Here is an 18726-nt window from a genome sequence, read left to right on the forward strand (position 1 = left end):
AATTTTGTAACCTCAAACTTTGCCTCATCATAATTCTCCAGATCCCTCAACATTGAAATTAACCTTACATCCACAGAAGGAATCACAATCTGCCACCTAAAAACTAATCCTGACCTTATAATCCTACCTGTTGACAAAAGCTCCATCACTGTTGCCTTGAACCACGGGGATTGCCTGACAGATTCTTCCACCAACAAACCTTGTCACAGTTTGTTTTACTTTCCCTTGGATAAAAGTAGTGATTATGATGTAGTTCTTGATGCTATATGAGCCCCTATGTTCCATAACAGTATTGACGTTCACATATATGAGGGCTGCTCATAAAGTAGCCTCTAACTGGCTGTTAACAGACAAAATAATAGATTTTACACACAATCTGTACTTACATGTTCACATTAATTCTCCACATAGTTGTCACCCAGTTCAAAATTATAACATGACACCAATGTCTTTATCCCTTCATCATAGAATGGTGCTGCCAGTTGTTGAAAACATCCTTGAGCTCATCAATAGTTATGAAATTGAGTAGTCAGCCAGGCCTTCATCTTGGGAAAGAGATAAAAGTTGCATGGTGCCAAGTCCAGATTATTGGCAGGTCTTTGAAAAATTTGCCAGCCAAAATGTCTAAATTTTTCATTCATTTGATTCACAGTATAGGTCGTACATTGTCATGAAGGAGAAATATTCATTTGGTAATCATCCCACACCATTTGTTTTGGGTTCACCTTAGTAGGTTTGCAATTCTGATAAAAATGTATGTTGTTACAGCATTCTCATGCATTATTACCATTCTCTCTAACATATTTTTGCGATATCATATCAGTTTTAAAATCATTTTAACTTCATCTACTGTTCTTTGATATGATTAATTTTGTATTTAATATTTCAGGATTCAGTTCAACTCTGAAGAGCAGTGGACAAAGTCTCTTAAGTTCCTCTTGACCAATCTGAAGTGGGGCCTTGCGTGGGTTAGCTCACAGTTTACAAAAGATGAAGCAGAAGCCTCCCAACGTTAATCATTGTATTGCGGCGTGCAGTGTGAGCTAGTCATGATGTGTGTGTGTCCGCATGTAAATGCTGAAGCCTTTTGGCTTTTTTTAACTTACCTATACACCATATAGGAAGTGACTGAAATGGATCTTTGGACCCATCTCCTTGTATAAATTCAATGGGCACCTGTGTTGTTACAACTTGGCTTATGTCTTTCATAATGAATGTATCTTTTTCTCGAAGTGTATAATATGTATTCATAAAGCAGAGATGTCACAAGGATGCCATGACTTTTAACAGAAAATGTCATTGTAGTGTGTTAAAATTTATTTCAGTGTGTTCTTTTTGCGATGAGTGTATTTTGACACGTTTTGTACTCCTCCCTTTTTAAGTATAAGAATGAAGTCAAAAATATTGTTTGATCTCAGTCATTTTGCTTTTTTGTTGAGTGACTAACGTGTATAATATAATATTGGTTCTTCATTCATGTTTAGGCTAAGAATAAGGTAAACAGAATAGAACTGGAAATGGTGGAATGCTGTGTGAGAATAGCTAGTTATTTATGTTTTGTTCCTGTGATGATAATATGCAGATATACTGTTATAGGAAGTGTGTGCATCTGTTGCAGAAAGCTATAAAGAAAATGGGACCAAGAAGTTCAAAGATCCATCAGTGAGTGAAATACAGCTTTCACCAAGTATGGAAATTCGATGTAACGGTAGTTTGTGGACCGCTTGAAGGAAGATGTTATCACACTCATTGAAAATAACATACGAAACTGCTCATGAAACACAACCTGGATTAGATGACCCACTTTCTCATCATCCCCCTCCACACGCACACTTTTCCCCAACCCTGCCCTTCTATGCAAATAAAAAGTATGCACACTCAGTGTTGACTATAAGCTAAAGCTCTATCTTTTCTTTTGGCAAACATTTTTTCCATATATGTAAATTGTGAAATTGTGTCAAGACAGTCCAGGAATTGTTTTAGTCAAATGTTTCATAGATAGTTACGTTTATATGATGATCATTACAGTAAGGTTAAAGAAATCACTCATCGTATAGTCGAGGTATTGAGGAGTATATAGGATAAAAAATATAAGTAAAAATAACACACACACACACGCACACACAGGAGAGGGAAGGAGGAAGGGGGGGGGGGGGAGAGAGAGAGAGAGAGAGAGAGAGAGAGAGAGAGAGAGAGAGAGAGAGAGAGAGACTGTGTGTATTTATAACACAGTGCCTCAGTTGCATGGTGAGTGATTACCTTCACTCTTCCATTGTCTCTATTCCAGTTAGGGCTTTTCAGTATCTAATTTTTACTGCTCTCGTCCAGTATACTCCTTCACTAATTGATTACTTTCCTTGTTCAATATACTAAATCTTGAGATTCATTTCAGAGTCTTTAACTTACAATTGTTTCTATTCCACATTCCCCCTACCCTTCTGGAGCACTTGTTCTGGTTACTGTCTATTCCTTCATTTTTATCTAATTTGTTGTACACATTGGAAAGTTCACATTAAAATAATTTAATTTCAGGTAAAACTGGTCATCAACTTTCAGGGCAGTTGGGAGTGATAGATATGACACTGACTGGAAATGAAGGATATTATGTTGTACAATTGGTCAGCTGCTTCTGTCAGAAACAACAGCTGATTCAGAATATACTCTTTTGTGTACAGTCTTCATCTCATATATACATAATAATTGCACTGAAACACAAATAACTTAAACAAGACAGTCAGTGAATATTTAACCACAATCTTCTCTTCTTCCCACATCCTCCCTTTTTTTTGTATCTTTTCCCAAATTCAATGTACCAATCCTTTTCTAGCAATAGGATAATCTGCTGTACTGAAACTATTTTATAAACTTGAAATATTCCAATTCCAAATAACATTTCCTCAAGTATTGTTAGTGTATGTGAAGGTAGCTATTAACAATGGTACAATGAGTCATAGTTCTGGTAACTATGACTGTGGCATCCCAGGTATTTGAGTTGGTGGTTGCTTCCAGACACAATTCTCTGAAATCCTATATGATGGGATCTAGGTATCTGTGTATTTTTTTGTGTCTTACCCCCCCCCCCCCCCACACTTTCCCTCTCCCTTTTAAATTGAAATAAGTACAGTTCTGTTGCGAACATATGACAAATTTCCTGTTCATGGAACTAGTTGGAAATCACATTCTGAGCTTGTCTAAAGATTGGGGTAAAAATGTAAGTCCATTTATCCTGATAGATACTTCCTAACAATGTCCTGAAAAAATTATTCATTTAGAGCATAATTAATGGTATCATGTTACACTGTCATAATTATTTAACGATTATTCTGTTCAAGAAGTAGTTGCATTCTGTTCTGTGTGCTCATTTGCTTTTATTTATTGAAATGCTTATATTCAATTGAGTTCATTGTTGTATTCCTGCTATAAGTAATTGATTTGTTCAGCCTTATACAAAATTTTGTGTCTACTGTTATTCAGATATGCTGTAATAAGTAAAAAGTGAACAACTTTAATGAGCTAAGAACTTAACATAATGGCACTAGTGTGTGTGTGTGTGTGTGTGTGTGTGTGTGTGTGTGTGTGTGTGTGACTGAGTAAAGATGATACAGGGAACATTGAATTAATATTTAAAGAATGCAGTGGTGAGTGTTTTATGAGCAGCATTGAAAATGTATCACAAGATGGACAAGTTCTCCATGCCAATATTGCCTACACCCTTGTGAAAAAATTTTTGCCACCTTATTTTAGAAATTTAATGGGATTCAGCTTAGATCTTACTGTATTCCTTTGGCATAAATATAGTTTATAGTGTAGACAGGCAGCATACAGCCTTTTCTTTGCTGTTTCCACCAGCAGCTAGCATTAAGGATTTTGTGCATAGTTGAATGTGAGTAGGGTGATCATGCAGTTGTCTCCGTATATAAAAGTGAAATGTGGTAAGATTATAGTTAATGTCACTGGTATTCCAGTAACAAACAAAGTTGTTGGAAAACTAAGAATACATGTTGAAACATTTACCTGCGTCATTTAATTTTAAAGACACTGACTTCCAGTGGAAAGTTTGAATGTTGGTGCAATACATTGTTTTTCAAAATATTCATTCACCAGGGTCTAGCAATAAATTTGAAGGCTTTGCAAAATACAGTTATGCAAGTAGTATATTCACAGATGACTAATAATATTTAGAGTATTATTAATCACTTTGCTTCGAAAAATCGTGACGATCAAATGCAGTCACTGTTGCACATATGCCCCTGAGGCTCTGTTCTGAAGTTTAGTGTCTGATGGTGCCCCATTTGTTGTGTCTTGCTCCACGTCAGTCACTTGTTTGTTTCACATAAGATACACATGAAGAACATACGACTTGGAGTATGTTCAGTGCATAAAATTTTATTTGCTTACACAACAAGAGGGAGTTATCAGCACCTTTAGAGCACCAAAATCCGTTATTTCCTCATATAGTCACTGTAAAATCTGTGTGTTCAATTAACAATTTATAGGAGTGAAAATTTAAGTTTTGTTGCAAAATTCACTTTAAACATGCTAATCAGATGGAAACAGGGCTCTAACATGATGGGCTGTCTAATGTAACAATCAATCTGTGTGGCATATCAGTTTCTTTGTAGTGTGACGTAAAAGTGATTCCTCCTGATTCACACACATTTTAATACAGGTAGGGTCATGCAAAAATTGTTACCCATATCTGGAAAAGTACCCACCATGTCAAAAAATGTACTGATACTGCCTACAAAGAACATCCACTCTTTTTCAAGTACACAGACATGGCAAGATCCATAATGCCATAAAAGTGACTTCACTAAGAGATGCTTATGACCTTATGTCACTATCATACATATTGCTATGGAAAATTGTAAAAATCATTGCATCTTATTGCTGGGCCCTGACATCTTTCATGATTTCATCTAATCTGTGTTCATCATCTACATCTTGGATACCCTGCAGATCACACTTCAATGCCTGCCAGAGGGTTCATTGAACCACCTTCACAGTAATTCTTTATTGTTCCAATCTCGTGCATTGCTCAGAACAAATGAACACTTATATCTTTCCCTTTGAGCTCTGATTTCGCTTATTTTATGATGATGATTTTTCTCCCTATTTAGGTTGGCGTCAACAAAATACTTTCGTATTTGGAGGAGAAAGTTGGTGACTGAAATTTTGTGCGAAGATTTCACTGCAGCCAAAAATGTCTTTGTTTTAATGTTGTCGGCCACAAATCTTGTATCATATCAGTGACACTCTCTCCCCTATTTTTCGATAATACAAAATGTGCTGCTCTCCAGAAATAGGGAAGCTTTTTTTTTACTTGTGTTCCATTCTTTTCAACTTTTGGATACCAGTGTGCAACCTTCCATTGTGGTACAGTTAAACATACTTCGTTTTGAAACTCGCTGTGATACTCTCAGGTAAAAAAATATTGTACAGTTAATAATCAGGTGTTAGATGCAAAAAATGTCGAAGCAAACCCAACATTATGACTATTGAGTCCCTAGACTTTGTGATACACATATAAAATTCTTGTTTCTCTCTTTAAAGATGAACATTACAGAGAAGACAGGAGGGATTAATGAAAACAAAAATTATCTTGCATATTAATTAAATCACTTAATTTAAAAGAATTCAGCATGTATACACCTCCACTATGTTAAGATTGTATGAATGTGACACTGATTTGCTCTACTAATTGTCTGAATATCTGCATGTGTAATATGTTTTTAAAATGTATGTTCTTGTGCACCCACGCACAATTGTATGTTTAGGAAATTGTTGAATAAATTATTTTTTAAAACTTGCCTGTCATTAAATTCACATTTGTCAGAATATGTATTACATTGGAAGTTAACCTGCTATCACAATCATTTAAGCTAGTGGATTTGTCACAGCTGTTACTGGAGTGCTGTCTGAGAAAACTAAGGCTCTCTGAGGAAGGATCAAATTGGAATTAACCATCTACTACTTGTTGATTCTTTGTTCAAGATGGTTCACAAATATAGCAGTTACAAAAAGAACTGTCATTAATGTGAAATTGTCTAATAAATTAATATAAAATATCTGTGGTTTGGTGGGTGTCAGACAATAAACTGAAAGGTCTAGGGTTTCAACCCCCGTCACTATTTTCTTCCTCTCTACACTTGGTTCTTTCACATTAGCAATGATTTGCTAATGCAAAAAAAATTTGTTCCATTGTCATTTGGAGTACACATTAAATTGTAGATCATCCTCTAAATGGCCTGGTAAGTCAGTTGAAAGGTCAAAGGAGGACAATGGCATATCAATGTACTAACGTGATAGAACCAACCCAGCATTATCTTTGCAAAAGCTTTTTCCTGACTTCAGCATGCTGTATTGATACCCCTCTATCAAAATGGAAGTGGTAAAATCATTTCTGTTTACTGCCCCATTTCATTCTTCCCAGTCTTTCCAAAAATCATTGAGAATCTAGCTTGTATAGAATACTGTAGCACATCTTGGATGTTGCCTCACAGTTTAGCTTTCAATAGAAGTCAGAAAAATAGTTTCCAAATAGATTTTGCCTACTTGTAGTTTACAAATAGATTTTGCCTACTTGTAGTTTACAAATAGATTTTGCCTACTTGTCTAAGGTTCAAAGGGGGGACCAATATTGTGGTCGAAGCTTTCAGTGAGCTCGAGACATTGAAAGATCCCTTAAAAATCTGATTTGTTAGATGCTAAGGTTGAAGTTTATAGTAAGCTGGATGAAAAGTAAGAAAAATGATTTCTATAATTAACAGCAAAGAGATCATATAGCTGTTAGTGTAGCAGTAGGAGATCAGTGGCCCACTGCCACAAAAAAGGCAAATATGTTGTTCTTTAAAAAGTCTCTGACAGAAAAGTGAGAAATTTGCTGCCTCGTTCTGCCTTACTCACCTAAATTTTTGGCATGTGAACATATTCACACAGCATTCTAAATCCTTTTACCCATTCTCTCTCTCTCTCTCTCTCTCTCTCTCTCTCTCTCTCTCTCTCTCTCTGTGTAGCTAAGCCTTCATACTCAGCATCTCACTGCCACTGTTTCTCTCCCACTGATTTACAATATATCCCACTGCCACTTTCACTTACACTGTCTCCTTTTGTCTTTCTTCCCACCACCCCAGTCTGCATCATACCTTGGGAGCTTAAAAATTCTGGGGGTCCAACTTGTTTTTGCCCCTATATCCACGTGTTAAAATTTCAGTCCAAAATGCACCCTCTCATATACATAAGTGTTAAAAGTTCACTGTTCTGGGAGAGTGCAGACATGCCCACACACCAAGCCGATGTATGGTCTCCCCTCAGTTGTATTTTTCATTTCCACTGTCTCCTCTCTCTCTTTTGCTCCCACGGCTTCTATCTCTCTCTCTCTCTCTCTCTCCCTCTCTCTCTCTCTCTCTCTCTCTCTCTGCTATAGCAAGGTGTTGCTTAAATAAAACAAATTCTACAGGCCAGTGAAGTTTTAGCAGTTTATTTATATACTTCAAAATATTTATATTTAAAAACAAAGATGATGTGACTCTCCATACGAAAGCGCTGGCAGGTTGATAGAAACACAAACAGACAGATACATACACACAAAATTCTAGCTTTCGCAACCAATGGTTGCTTTGTCAGGAAAGAGGGAAGGAGAGGGAAAGACGAAAGGATGTGGGTTTTAAAGGAGAGGGTAAGGAGTCATTCCAATCCCGGGAGTGGAAAGACTTACCTTGGGGGGGAAAAAACGACGGGTATACACTCACACACACACACACACACACACACACACACACACACACACACACACACACACACACACATCCATCCACACAAGCAGACATATTAAAAGGCAAGCCCAAACTCTTTGCCTTTTAATATGCCTGCTTGTGTCTGTATATGTGTGGATGGATATGTGTGTGTGTGCGAGTGTATACCCGTCCTTTTTTTCCCCAAGGTAAGTCTTTCTGCTCCCGGGATTGCAATGACTCCTTACCCTCTCCTTTAAAACCCACATCCTTTTGTCTTTCCCTCTCCTTCCCTCTTTCCTGACGAAGCAACTGTTGGTTGCGAAAGCTAGAATTTTGTGTGTATGTATGTGTCTGTTTGTGTTTCTATCGACCTGCCAGCGCTTTCGTATGGTAAGTCACATCATCTTTGCTTTTAAATATATTTTTCCCACGTGGAATGTTTCCCTATTATCTTCAAAATATTTATATATTTTGACACACATAAACAACAAATAAGTATGCGTAATATAAGGGTAATGCAAAATTGTTTGCTTTACATTTTTCTGTGTACTTTGCTCATTGATTGCAATTCATCGAACATGCCTGGATTACAATTCGTTTCTTAAGAGTTAAAATATTATTAGAAATATTTTACTGCAGTAAGTCCAGTTTTACATAATTTCTGGCAGACATCTTAAGTTCTTTTCAGGCATGTTATGCCCCATTTTTTGTCACGGCAGTACCATTTTTGACACATTTGTACAGCCATGAAGTGACCCTTATATACTGACAGCTCATCAAAGTTTTAATGGTGATAAATACTGACTAAAAACATTTTGGTGACATTAGAACCCTTACCATGTGTTGCATGATGTCAGTTAAAACTACATTTATGCCTCTGACGATATGATGTGCATAAATATGGTAACTTTGAACCTCAGTAACAGATAGTGATACCCAAAAAAGTTTCTAAGTGCCCACAGATCATTATCTTAATAACATTTGGTAAAAATTGCGACAATCTGCCATGAACATAAGTTAAAGATGTGGACATCCCCACATTTGGTACTTTTCATAAAAATCATGGCTTTTCAGGATTTTCTCAGGAACTACCCAGGAACAAACAGTGCTTTTATAAACTGCCTAAGGTCCATCCTAAACCACAATTAATGCAAAAGAACCAACCAATTTGCCAGGGCTAGGGTATGTGTGTAATGTTTAAATTTTGACATTGTGCTGTAGGATAGCTGCAGTATGCCTGTTCTTCTGATAGGTATACAAATATTCACTAGGCCAAGGGTTATCTAGAAAAACTTGGCCCCTTATCTCTGTGATCAATACAACCATTTATATGAACTGCTGAAAAATCACATTTTCATGTGCATCTTTTTGGAGTGTAGTGGTACCAAGCACTGTTGTGCACAGAACGATAAATAACAATAGATTAACTAAAGTAATGGCACTGTTCTTGCCAATTTTACTGCAGTAAACTTAGTAAATGATAGTCATAACATTATCATTGTGGAAAAAATAATGTAGTAGTGTGCTTTTCCAGATACATCTGCAGTCCTGGCACACGTTGAAATCTCTGCACCACAGCATGATGCTACAAGAGTCAAAACAAAATGGCACAGCTCATTGACGAAGTGGCGTATTTTGCAGTATTTTATTTTCTGCATCTGAAGGAGAACAATACCAGAACAATATATGTTAACTTAGCAGAAATGTATGGTGTCAATGCACCACCATATGACAGTGTTGGAGTAAGAGGCAGAAGGCATAAAATGGAAATGAATATGGTACAGATCTGAGAACATTGGTCTAGTTTTGATCAGTGGAAATGAATACATATCAGAGAATTGAGGAGTGAGAATGGAGGTCAGTTCTTAAGAACGAAAACTCCTTGGAACTGGTGCTGTTTGTGTCACATTTGTACTGTCTATCCATATTAGTGAGTGGAAGTGGGGGATAGTAGTTCTATTTTTTCAGTTTTGTATAGGAGTTAATTTTTATTGTTTCTGTTAATCTTACTTTCTTGAACATTACAACAAAAAAAGGCACTTTTCAGTCTCCACAGACTTCCAAGGTTCCATGGGGCACAGATCAAGAAATGGTGCCTTGGACTATTGCTTCCTGCCCATAAAACAGAAAGCACGAAATAAATAAAAAAAATATTTATTCTACAGAAAGAGACCTCAGGATTCCTACATGTATTTGCCAAGACATTTACTCCACAAAACTGAGAGTAAATTTAGTATGAACTGTGAAATTAACATTCCTAATATTTGAAGTAAAAATAATTTTCATACAGACTATGCTTTCCTATTCAAGATTCAGAAGGAAGTTTTATACTGTGATCCAAAAGCCTTTCACATTGCCAGCAGATATCACGCAGGAAAATGGAAATTTTTCACATATTCTAAAGTAAAGTAAGGGAAAAGAAAGGATTAGCTTATTAACAGCTCATATAATTTACCCCAAAACTTTGACTCAAGCTCACAAAGTTCCAGTTAACCGGCTATAACTTAAGAACTATATACATTTCATAGTGTTCTATTTGCAGTTACCTAAAATACTTAGTTTGGAGCATTAAATACGAAAACAACTGCTGAGTAGTGTAAGAGGAAAAGCAGTGCCTCCCTCCCTCAAGTGGTTTCTTTTCTCCTAAAATATAAATCCACAGATAAAATATTTGTCCCTCCCCCCTTCTCTAAATAAGTTCACAGATAAAATAGTCACCCCCCCCCCCCCCCCCCCAATCCCTATTAACACACTGGTCAATTTTCAGTGCTGTAAATGGTGTAGAACCGTACCAGGCAGCCATGTGACACTTCAGCACTGATCTACATCTACGGGACTACTCTGCTTTTCACAATAGAGTGCCTGGCAGAGGGTTCAATGAACCACCCTCAAGCTCGCTCTCTACCATTCCACTCTCGGGCACGTGGGAAAAACGAGCACTTAAATTATTCTGTGCGAGCCATGATTTCTCTTATGATATCGTGATGATCATTCCTCCCTATGTACGTGGATGCCAACAGAATGTTTTTGCAATCAGAGGAGAAAATTTGGTGATTGAAATTTCATGAAAAGATCCCATTGCAATGAAAAATGCCTTTATTTTAATAAGAGCCACTCCAATTCATGTATCATGTCTATGGCACTATTTCCCCTACTTCGCGATAATACAAAGCGAGCTGACCTCCTTTGTACTTCTTCGATTTCATTCATCAGGCCCGTGTGGTGTAAGCAGCCTCTTTAGCAGACCTGTTGTACCTTCTACGTGTTCTGCCAATTAATCACAATCTTTGGTTGGCTCTACCCACAACATTATCTATGTAATCATTCCAATTTAGGATATTTGTAATTGTAATCCTTAAGTATTTAGTTCAGATTTGTGTGACTTATTGCGTAATCAAAATTTAGCAGATTTCTTTTAGAACTCATGTGAATAACTTCACACTTTTCTTTATTCAGGGTCAATTCTACATCTATGCGATTACTCTGCTTTTCACAATAAAGTGCCAGGCAGAGGATTCAATGAACCACTTTTCGCACCATACAGATATCTTATCTAAATCATTTTGAAATTCGTTTTGGTCATCTGATGACTTTACAAAACGGTAAATCACAGCATCATCTGCAAACGAGCTTATATGACTACTGAGATTGTCTCCTATGTTGTTAATATAGAACAGAATCAATAGAGGGCCTGTAACACTTCCTTGGGAACACCAGATATTATTTCTGTTTTACTCAATGACTTTCCATGTATTACTACAAACAGTGACCTTTCTGACAGGAAATCATGAATCCAGTCGCACAACTGAGGCGGTATTCCATAGGCACGCAGTTTGGTTAGAAGACTCTTGTGAGGAACAGTGTCGAAAGCCTTCTGGAAATATAAAAATATGGAATCAATTTGACATCCCCCACAATATCACTCATTACTTCATGAGTATAAAGGGCTAGTTGTGTTTCACAAGAACGATATTTTCTGAATACGTGCTAACTATGTGTCAATAAATCGTTCTCTTCGAGGTGCTTCATAATGTTCGAATACAATATGTTCCAAAACCCTTCTGCAAATCGACGTTAGTGATATAGGCCTGTAATTCAACGGATTACTCCTACTTCCCTTTTTGGGTATTGGTGTGACTTGAGCAATTTTCCAGTCTTTAGGTACGGACCTCTCTGTGAGTGAGCAGTTGTATATAACTGCTAAATGTGGAGCTATTGTATCAGCATACTCTGAGAGGAACCTGACCCATATACAATCTGGACCGGAAGCCTTGCTTTTATTGATTTTATTAAGCTGCTTTGTGATACCGAGGATATCTATTTCTATGTTTCTCACCTTGGTAGTTGTTCTTGATTGGAATTCAGGAATATTTAGTCTTCTTTGGTGAAGGAGTTTCGGAAAATCGTGTTTAATAACTCTGCTTTAGTGGCCCTGTCATCAGTGCAGTCATAGCAGTCAAGAGGTGTGTGGGTGCAAGTTCTTTGTATGGAATCGGCACAATCACATGGGCTGGCATGGCAGAATGGAGCTACTGTATTTTGACATGCTCACAGCAAGACTGTGCTTGTGGTTGTTCAGCTTGTTGGTGTATTAACACGGCTTGGCAAACATGTCCACAGGGAATGGTTTATCACTTGGGTCCACATAACAATGTGAAAGAACAGAAGTCATACAAAGATCCTATCTGACAGGAACTCTACACAAGTGCCATGCCTTCAGTGACAACTGGTTTCAAACCCAACAAATAATTGATGCTGTCACTAAAAGCAGGTCCATCTCACCCAGTTAAAAAATAAAATAAAATAAAATAAACTATTTCTCACAGATGCACAAAGTTGCAAATCTTCAATGGGTCAAACATGTTGACTCAAAATTCTATTGAAAGTCTACTAATGAAAGAATTTATTATTAATCAAGGCATAACAGCATGCTATCAGCTCTCTGGGTGCCCAGTAGATAAACATACACTGACCACACTGACTGTTTCATGAACTGTTATTCTACTGGGTTCTTCCACAATATTCTTATTACTGTTGATCACAAAGGAACATGACAAAAACACACATATTATAGTGTTAATAACACTGCTTTTGTGAGATGTAAAGTCTTCTTTACATAACAATGAGAATTACGGCAACAGGTTTTACTACTGCAACAAAACTGTTCATGGAATGGAAGATCATGAAATATTGTGTTCCACCGAAGTACTACTTGAAACTTCTGTTTCATTCTTGCTTAAGAATACATACAGTCTCAGGTCAACTATATCTCGACAAAGGTTGTAATGAAATTCATTTGCAGTTGTCTTAGAGGACAATTGTTTGAGTGCAATGCAACTACAGTTAATAAAGAGTTGCAGACAGGCACAACAAAAATACTTCTGCACATATGAGCTTTTGGCCAAAAGGCTTTCCTCTGAAATGGAAAAAACAAAAACACTCCTGCAAGCACAATTACACACACGACCACCGTCTCTTGCTACTGAGACCAGCAAGTGCGCCTGATGGGAGGCAATCGGTGGGTGGTGGGGCTGAGGAGGAGGCTGGGGTAAGGAGAGGGAGGACAGCAGAGTAGGGGTTGGGGAGGGTGTGGTGCTGCTTGTGGAAGCATGCAGTGATGTGGTGGGGACAGGGTAGGGCTGCTAGGTGCAATCGGGAGGATTGGGTGTGTGGGGAGCAGAAAAAGAGAATTAAAAAACTAGTGGGTGCATTGGTGGAATAGAAGGCTGTGTAGTGCTGGAATGGGAGCAGGGAAGGAGAGGAACCATGGAAGGCTGAAGCCAGAGGGTTTACAGGAAAGACACATTGTAGGGAGATTTCCTGCCCATGTAACTCAGAAAAGCTGGTGTTGGTAAGAGGGATCCAGATTGCACAGGCCGTCAAGCAGTCACTGACGTAAAGCACATTGTGTTAAGCAGCTTGTTTAGCAGCTAGGTGATCCAACTGGCTCTTTGCCACAATTTGTTGGGGGCCATTCACGGCAACAGATAACTTGTTGGTTGCAGCTTAATTTCAGATCACACAACCGCTTTCACAGATAGTAATCCTGATCTTGATAGGATAGGAGATGCATGTGACCCCCCACCCCTCCCCTCCCCAATAGGAGAGGATGATGGTGGGAGGATGTATGGGACAGGTCTTGCACCCAGGTTAATTGCAGGGATATGAGCCACCAGGCAAGCAGTCGTGCCCTGAAATGAGGAATCGTTTTCATTATCCTTCTCACTCCTTCCACAGTGGTATTCTGTTGCCCCCAAATCTATGCTATATCCTTGTTCATCCCCACCCCCAACCTTTGCCTCATGGCTCCTATCTTGCAACAGACCTTTCTCATACATCCTCCCATCACAACCTACTCCTTTACGGTCACAGGTATCACCTATACCATCAGACACTGGGCTACCTGATAAAGCAGTCATGTGATCTATAAACTAAACTGCAAACACTGTGCTGCTTCTTATGAGGACAAACAGTCAACAAGCTGTCTGTTGGCATATATGAGAACCGAAAAACTGTGGCCAAGAGATATATGAACCACCTTGTTGCTGAACATGCTGCCCTACATGCCTTTCGCTTCATTGACTGCCAGTACCATCTGGATCCTAACTACCAAAATCAGCTTTTACAAGATATGCAGCTGGGAACTCTCTCAGCAATATATCCTATGCTCCTGTACCTCCCCTGGCCTCAAACTTTGCTAGGCCCTGACCTTCAACCACATGTCCTCTTTCCTTCTCCCATTCCAGCCTTACACAGCCTTCTATTCCACCAATGCACCCACAAGTCTCTCTTCCTCCCCTCCCCCCCCCCCCCCCCTTCCTCTACTTGTCTCATTTCTGTTACCCTCTCCTCCCCTGCCCTCCCAACTGCACCTAGCAGCCCTATCCTGCTCCCACCATGTTGCTGCAGGCTGCCTCAAACAGCACTACAACCCCCCCCCCCCCCTCCTCCTCGTCACCATCTGCACAGACTGACTGTTTTTCCAGTCAGGTGCAGTTGCCTCAGCAGCCAGAGACAGTGGTGGTGTACTTGGGTGAATGTGTGATCCATTTTAGAAGAAAGTCTTTTGGCCAAAAGTCAGATGTATAGCAGTCTTTTTGTTGTGGCCACATCTGACTCAATGTCTTCTCTATATGGCAAGAGGCAACCTATCCTTTCATAATGTTATCATCATTCCATTATGGCTTTTCCGTTGTCTGAACATGACAAAGTACTTATTCTACAATAAGAAACTGTCAATGCACTATTCTCAACTTGTCAGTTCTGTATTTACATTTCCACACATTGACTTCTTGCCATTTGTGACCAATAATGAAGTTTGTACATATTTCTACACTTTAATGTTTGCAATACACATGATTGATCATCACAGTAGCTTTGTATTCCAGTCAAAATCTTAAAAAAGAAATCCACCTGACTGGTACAAAAGTAACAGGTCTCATTATCTGAGACACAAAGTCGAGAACCAATATGACCGAAAATGTATCCTATGAGCCAATATTCACACAAATTTGGTTTCTGGGACATGGAGTTGCAAGTATGTCAGTGACCTCAAAACAGTGCACAAAACAGATCAAAACAATGAAATTCTTTTGGGTGTGCAACCACATCATGTTATGATAAACCTAGTGATGTGTTGGCTATTACTGCTGGCAGCCTTCGTCAGAGTGAGTGCACAGTACCCAAAATGGCAACAGTTTAATCATGTAAACAACGAGAATTTTATTGCAATGGCCTCTGGCCACAAAAGCCTATATTTGAAGTTGAACCTCCTAACAACTTGCTGAATTTCACTTCACAAGCAATCATATACGCTGAATTACCACAGCTGGTAAATAGTAACTGACAGACTGTATTGATTTTTGAAAAGCAAGGAAGGCATTTATGTCCACAGAATCCAATATTCATTGACCATTATTTACAAGCATAAACATACGAAGTAGGCATTAAGATTCTTGTGACACAATCGACATTAACATGAAATGCATACTCGTAGTTAATGCAGCACGTTAGTGGCTTGTTTCACATTGTTGAATGTTTTCCTGCTGAAGCTGAAGGAAGACAAGTAGGTCTGTTTTAAATTTTTATGATTGCAAATGTAGGTGACTCGAAGGCTAAAACAGCCAAGTCTTATTTGAGCAATGCAATATTTATTCAAGGATACACTTTATTTACACATTATTGCCACAGAGCAAGAAGATAAGATTTAGTAATAACGAACCACTCAAACAATAAAAAGGTAAAATCTGATTCAGGTACTTAACAGGCCATTACATGCAGGGCAAACACACTGCATGGACATTATTAAATTAATGATAAAAAAAAAGAGTTCAAAGAAAGTGTTTTTAAACAATGTGTTTAACAACTAAACAGATTCTGAAGTTGACCTTATCTGGTAAGTCATGATAGTTGTTTATCACATTTTTAATACTGCTCAATTCCATTACTGAGCCTTTTACAAAATGAAATTGGCAAAGACAAAAAGTACACACGAACACTAATTTCTTCAAATTAATGAAAGAAAAAGTGAATCACAATTAAAATGGAATTGTATTGATTTAAACAGAAAATGCCTTGCCTAGTATGTCCCTCAGAATCTATTTCCAATTCAGTATTGTGAGCTGTAAACATGACAGACACACATATACAGACATTAATAATGTTACTTGCTGTCAAAAAAATGTCAATGATATTTTACAAGATGGAAATGATGTATAGTAACAGAAGAGCATATTTTTTACATAATAATAAGACGGAAAAGACAAAATAATATGACTCTGAAGTATAAATAATAAAAAATATGAAGTATCTGGGAAGCAAATAACAGCACAAACTTATACAACTATTAGTACAACATGTATGCACTTACGAGTACTCAGTGTTACAGAAAGTCTAAGGAACAAAAGAACACACGAGAAAGTAGACAGTTTAAACTGACAGGCACTGAACTGCTTGGACTGGAAGTTAAAATGATCTGTATGAACAAATGGTTTATTCTTTTTCTTTCTTTTTTCAGAAGCATTGTCTTTAAAATTCTCTGTTTAGAATATTTCAGTCTTTAAAAGGGGAATTTTTTATACGTATCAATTATAAAATTCAGCAGCGTTCAAATATGCTATAAAGACCTGTCAAACATGTTAGGTTATTTATAACATTTTTTGAACATAGCTCTTCTGGTGGATAAAAATCTTCTCGCATATTTCGATAAAGAACGTGCTGTATTGTCCACTTTAGTTGAGCACTTTTGGAATCATCCTGCAAAACAAGATAATGCATCTATTAAATTTGGAACACACATACAGACATTAATGTTACTTGCTGTCAAAAAAATTCAAAACATTCATACAAAATGGATTTTTGTGGTATCAGTGCATGGAACACTACATACTCTGGAATATTTCTTGCAAAACACAGTTTGGTCTTTGTTCAGGATAAGTTGTAGTCATCACCATCACCCTGTACAGTTTCCCACAAAGCAAATTCTGCTTGGAAAACATGCTTCTTCATCTGCTCTGGCTTTCCCAACCTTCTCTGTCACTGCTCTGCCCCTGTCTTCTCCTGTTTTCAGAATGCTGCTGTCCACTCCTTTTAGCCACTGGTCCCTTGGTCCCCTGCCCCTCATCTTCATTTTGTGCATCTTTCTATGCATCATTATCTAATCCATTTTCTTCACATGACCATATCATATTCTTTTTTTCCCCTTTATCTTCTCTTGTAGGAGTTCCTCATGTCCTATCTCCACAACACTTTCATTTCTCATTTTTTCAATTTTTGTTACACCTATTTGGCTTCTCAAAAACATTTCTCTGGTTCACACCTTACTTTTTCCCCATTCCTTTCTGCAGCACACAACAGAAACAGCACACAGATGGTGTAAATGACAGCTGTTTACAACATATCACAGAGGTACACCTCTGTGATATGTTGTAAACAACTGTATTGTAGAAAGAAGTAGAGATGAACAAGCTGGTAGAGTAAACTTGTGGTCTGTTGTGCCATGAAACAACTTAAAATTGAATCCTCACCTGCGCAGTGGTTCAGCACAAGTTCTGCCTTACATGCTGCCAACTCCAATACAAATAGCAAGGCAAACAGAGAATTTCCAGTAATCACACAAACAGCAAGTTATCATCTCTTGTGGTGAGCAAGCTACTACACATCTCTGTTATGTTCTGGTAGCTCTAATCATGTATTGTTCATTTTGAGATCACCTTAGCAGTTACAGACTGTGTGTAAAAAGACTGCAGCATCAAAATGAATTGGTCCAAATTCAATGAATTAGCAAACACACATTTGTGCTTCAGTCTTGCACATGCAACCAGGTGGCATTATGCCAGGTGGTTTGCTCGGTGAGTTTAGCTAGTCATGTTTTCTTTTATACTGTTGGTCATATACTTTGAGAAATAGGTTCTCTGCAAGTAAACAAACATCTGAGGTGTTGGTTCAAAACACTGCTTTTGACATTTAAGATGAAAATACCTTTAATATTATTATTTTAGGTTAATCAAGATTGTTCAGTGCATTGTCATGTTCAAAATGCGGACATGTCCTCCTCCCCCCCCCCCCCCCCCCAGCGAGTTGAAGAAAACTGTAGTGCTAGTACCAGACAAGTATCTCTCACACAACAGTGTGGAAAGTTTGAAGTTAAAATCGATACGACAAAATTTCAAAAACTCTACTCGTGATTACCCAGTACATTTTTTGTTTAGCCACTGTTTTGCCTCATTAATATTGCAGACTGATGCAGTGACATTTAATAATATGGCAGTTTTAATTCCAAAAACAATATCTACTGGGCTGTCGAAAACACTTAAGCTTCATATGAATGCGGATGATGAGAAAAATTTAAAGCCAAATATCGCAGACATTACCAGGTAGAACTTGATAGGGCCATTACCAGAACTGCTCGATGAAGCTCATTATAAGTGTGCCAAAACATTTTGCTACAGCAAGACAGTGCTCCTTCAGATGGTGTCATCTCATAATAAAT

General features: G+C 37.9%; 2 protein-coding genes across 3 annotated transcripts in view; one reads left to right on the forward strand and one right to left on the reverse strand.

Moving 5' to 3' along the window:
• Positions 1 to 1272, forward strand: part of LOC124619550 (beclin-1-like protein) — a 48738-nt gene extending 47466 nt beyond the window's left edge. Inside the window, exon 8 of the mRNA XM_047146020.1 lies at positions 890 to 1272. Within this exon, the coding sequence (XP_047001976.1) occupies positions 890 to 1016 (127 nt within the window). The 3' untranslated portion in view covers positions 1017 to 1272. The remainder of the gene's footprint in view (positions 1 to 889) is intronic.
• A 14653-nt stretch (positions 1273 to 15925) lies between these two features.
• LOC124619526 (DNA mismatch repair protein Mlh1) overlaps positions 15926 to 18726 on the reverse strand; it is a 61438-nt gene continuing 58637 nt past the window's right edge. The window contains exon 11 of one of the 2 annotated variants that reach the window (XM_047145973.1): positions 15926 to 16991. In XM_047145973.1, the coding sequence (XP_047001929.1) occupies positions 16833 to 16991 (159 nt within the window). In that variant the 3' untranslated portion in view covers positions 15926 to 16832. The remainder of the gene's footprint in view (positions 16992 to 18726) is intronic. The other variant, XM_047145974.1, reaches the window with a different exon arrangement.

Source organism: Schistocerca americana, chromosome 6, assembly GCF_021461395.2.
Source record: "Schistocerca americana isolate TAMUIC-IGC-003095 chromosome 6, iqSchAmer2.1, whole genome shotgun sequence".
Taxonomy (NCBI): domain Eukaryota; kingdom Metazoa; phylum Arthropoda; class Insecta; order Orthoptera; family Acrididae; genus Schistocerca; species Schistocerca americana.